Source organism: Nylanderia fulva, unplaced genomic scaffold (assembly GCF_048542155.1).
Source record: "Nylanderia fulva isolate GAGA-0341 unplaced genomic scaffold, ASM4854215v1 Scaffold495, whole genome shotgun sequence".
In the NCBI taxonomy this organism is placed as follows: Eukaryota; Metazoa; Arthropoda; class Insecta; order Hymenoptera; family Formicidae; genus Nylanderia; species Nylanderia fulva.
The window spans coordinates 34778-39141 of NW_028190582.1; the positions used below are offsets into that span (position 1 = coordinate 34778).

Below are 4364 nucleotides of genomic sequence, written 5' to 3' on the forward strand. Positions count from 1 at the left end.
GGGAGCAATGACACAGATTGGCGGCATATTCCGATGGCATTCAGTATAAGCGATATCAGGAGAATGAGACGATGGCATGCGGGGGATAAATGGGTCCAGTGTCCTAATGCGGCGGTCACTATCGCTTTTAGGATGGCCGCTGCGCATGGGCTGGACGACGAAAGGAGTAGAGTTCCTCCAAAAACGTCCAGTCAGTGTTTAAGTGTTGGCGGTTTTGGAACATGTTCGAACCAATTGTACAGTCCTGAGATGATTCGGTCACTGTTTTAGATGTGGCAACGGTTGAGCGACAAAGATCAGGACTGCTTGCTGCTCGACTGTGTTGTTTGCTCATCTGCGGAAAGTGGTAGGCCATCGAGGGTTCATACGCTTGTCTTGTAAACAACGGTTATGAGACTGTCAGCAAGTGGGATCGTGTGCAGTCTGATCGGTCCATTTGGCATGGAAACTAGGATTTGGCCAATGCAATCTAAATAGGGTCCTGGCGGGCATATGTCTGGCGCGCCAGCAGGAGATTGAGGGAATTAATTAACCTAGTGGCATCTCGGAGCCGCCGGTGGAGTTAGTTCTAAGACACTGACGGGGGAATTGTGGTTTTTTTTGCAAAAGATGCATTGGCTGCTGTAATGCTGTTTCTGATACGGCGTTGACGCAGATTGTTTGTAGCCTGAAAATTGTGTGGAATATAATGAACCTTTTATATATTGGGTCTGCTTATATATACCCAATAGCTCGAGAGATGTCTTCGAGGATTTCATGATATCGGATTGAACCATCAAAACGATACCGTTATAAAAAAAGTTCTTGGTTTGGTGGATTTAAGCTAGGGGTCGCATCTTGGGGATCAAAATACAGATACAAGAAGGTACTCTGGTCCGTTTATGGCCAGCATACGAACGGTTTGTTTTGGTTAATGTAGGTGATCGCCGACTTGCATTCGTCCCAGGGTGAACAGCGTGGATCTTACATGGGGCCTCGCTAGTATGTCTCAAGATATAGCTGATTGGCGGTAATAAGTCGATATGGAGACTAATTCTGATCATATGTATATCGCGTTTAAACACCCCCGGCCCTAACGATCCAGGAATGGGTCACTATCTAGACCTGGTCTCTGCTGGCTGGAATTTTAAAAAAATAGACAAGCCATTTTTAGAGTGCAATGGAAATGGTATGTAGTTTTAACACAAACATCTGTTTTAATGGAGGACCAGTTGATTGCCTGTGTTGAGTGGATTGGTCAAAGCTGTTTCTGATGCTGTGCTAATGTATCTTACACCGCGTTTGAAACGATCTAAAAGAAGAGCTGCGCACTGGGGGACGGATGAAATCAACAACCTTCGAAGAGTTCAATTCATGATAGGCGTGTTCTAACGCGCCAAGGAAGAAAAAGAATGATGACTTATTAAAAATGCCGCTGATAAATAAGCATCTAAAAAAATCTACGAAGAAGACTTATTAAATAGATCCCAAAAATTTGCGTGGAGGGGAAGAGCCTAATGGTCCTCAACTTAAATTCCATGGGGGTACCGTATAAAATGGTCTTGAATTAAATTGCGTTAACTCTGGTAGCAACCTAATTTCATCCATTTCTGGCTCTGAGTTGGTGGTTCTTTCTTAGGCATTGTTACAGTAACAAACTCACTTTTAATTATTTGCTCCGGATGTTAGATGGAGTGAGGAATATGACATAACTCCTGGTGAGGGGGTCATGGCTACTTGAAAAAGAGACTAGCGGTAATGTTGCTCCGGGTCGTGACCCCGGCCATAAAGTCCACGGCCCTTAGGAGCTGTTCCCTGGTCTTTTGTGCGTATTTGGCGGCTTTGCTATACCGGTGTATGAGACTGGTGTTTTTTATTGAAATGAAAATGGCAAACCCTTGTACTCATTCCTAAAAGGCTTCATGATTCCGCCATGATCTATCAAGGGCTAGACCATTGTATCCTTTGATGAATTAGGAAAAATACTCTGAGCGAATCATCGCGAAGGGATCCAGTGCTGGTTGGGGGAAAATTCTCTGATTATGCTTTTTGTTTCAAGCAGTTGGATTTTAGGCTGTCGTCGTAACCAGGTTACCGTTGACGCCGCTTAGGATTTCAAGCCGTTACTAATTCTGCATTGAACGGAGGGCGAGTGTGTTTTGTGCGATTGCAGTCAGCTTGGACATCAAACATGCATTTTTAACTCGGTTCCCTGGGGAGTGATTAGACGTGCATTTGTTTGAGCAGCGAAATTCCGGTCTGATCTAATAAAAATTGTTGATAGCACTTAAGTAATAGATGCATTGCTTACCAGGATGCAAATGGCTTGTCTATGTAGCGCGAAGTGTGCTCTGGGTGCCGAGGGTCTGTTTGGGTTCCTCTTTTGTGGAATCTGGCCTTTGGACAATTGTGTTACGTTTAATATGGAACCAGGTTGTCGTGTCATATGTTACGATGATGACACTTTAATTAGATCTTCTGCTGCGACCCTGTCCTGAAGCAAACTCTTAAGCTGGATAATACAATTGGCCGGGAATTCTTCGTCATCCGATGGATACAGCTTGACGTTGCGGAGGAAAAGGACCGAGGCAGTAAGTTATATCTTCTCTAGAAAATCGGCAGCGTGACGGTCAGTGATTACAGGTGGAAGTTCTGAGATCGAAACACAATACTCCCTGAAATATCTCGGAGTCATGGTGGAACAGTAGATGGGACTTTTAGAGAAACATTTTCAATATGTCTGGAACAGAAAAAACATAGAAGGTGTGTCGAGAATCGCTGTCAAGGTTAAGCCAAATCTAAGGGGACCGGTGTCCGAAAGAGGCAACTATATGCAGGCGTGATTCATCTAGAGTCATGTATGCCGCCCAGTGTGGGCGATAGATATGTGTCGCGCCATAAGGAGGGTTCGGCTGTGTTACGGGCCCTGCAACGCAGAACAGCTATTCGCATTATATCGGGTTACCGCACAATATCTTTTGATGCGGCGTGCTTGATTGCCGGTATGCCTCCGTGGCCCTTGGTCGCATCTTGTCGAAAAAGGGTCTATCATCGCGTTTCGGAGATGAGAGATGACATGGATTGGCAACTACATTACGTTGCAGAAATTAAACAAGAAGAAGAAGTGTTAATGATGCGGCAATGGGAAATAGCGGCTGGACGTCATGGAGCGCTGGGAGAACTAACCAGGATGGCCTTGAGACCGGTTCTAGATCAATGGTGCAAGAGGAAGTTTGGATACGTGAATTTTCATCTCACGCAGATATTGTCGGGACATGGCTGTTTTGGCATTATCTTTATAGGATGCAGAAACGATGGTCACCGATGTGTCAGCAGTGTGTCAGACCTGATAATACGAGTAAGCATACATTGATCTTCTGTAGTGAGTGGATTATAGGACGTCAAGACTGGTGAGTGCTTTAGACATTGACAGTGACTCATTAAGCTTAATGAACATTATTAAAGAAATAGTTGTGTCAGAGGACAAGTGGACTGCCTTTAGTGTTTTTGCTCACACTATTATGAGTGGTAAGGAGGAGGAAGAGAGGAGTTTGCGGGCTGCTCTCCTCTCACCCACCTCTGATTAGTGGAGGCTGACATGCTCCTTCTGAGTGTGCTAGCCAATATTGTATTTGTCGAACACTCGGTTCAATTAATCGCGATAACCCACATTGAAGATCGGCAGGTATTGTAGATGGGGCATCTGCATACCATTGCACGCTGCCTTTAATGTGGGCTGGATGGATCTGTATCGCACGTGGCACAGATCTCATCCAAATAGTTGGTCCATGTTAGCTTAAACTCAGTGCGTTTATAAACGCTCCTTGGGGACTGCCTGGAAGTAATGCGATAGCGGTTCCCAGGTAGTCTCCTTAAAGGTTAGGTCGCCACACGACGGGTTTAGTGGGTCGGGTTAGGATCTTCTGTCCTCGCCCATCTCACATAACGAAGCCTCTCCCCCGAGGTGGAGTATGTGTTAAGCACATTCCCGTCGAAAAAGCCAGTCCAGAGGATATCTCCCCCAGCCTGACCTCCACCGCCCCCGGCCCTGGGGGTCGACCTTCATCGCCTCGGTGGTCTCCATCTGCGTCCCCTGGTCTCGCCACCTTTTGGCGAGATCAGAGGGCGTCTGCGTCCTCCGGCTCCGGACTTCTTTTCCGGAGGCGGAGGGCGTTTGCGTCTCCTCGTCTCGGGTTTCCCGAGCAAGGCAGTCCTGGAGTTTTCTCTCCAGGGCCGCGTTGTCTTGCTCCGAGATCTCCAGCCTCTCCTCCATGAGGTCCATGCATTTCTGCATTCCTCATGAGGCAGGCTCTCCATTCCGCCAGTCTCCCGCAACTGATCTTCGTTGCTTTTCCCTCTTCTGTGCTATCCTGCACTGCCACCAT

The 4364-nt window shown here is 46.7% G+C and overlaps 1 protein-coding gene across 1 annotated transcript; it reads left to right on the forward strand.

Annotated features, from left to right (window-relative positions):
* The first annotated feature begins 2839 nt into the window (after window positions 1-2839).
* Window positions 2840-3566, forward strand: LOC146721364 (uncharacterized). Its single transcript, XM_085486917.1, has 3 exons — window positions 2840-3198; window positions 3282-3337; window positions 3445-3566. The coding sequence occupies exons 1-3, from the start codon at window positions 2840-2842 to the stop codon at window positions 3564-3566; spliced, it is 537 nt and encodes a 178-aa protein (XP_085343043.1).
* Window positions 3567-4364: the final 798 nt, after the last annotated feature.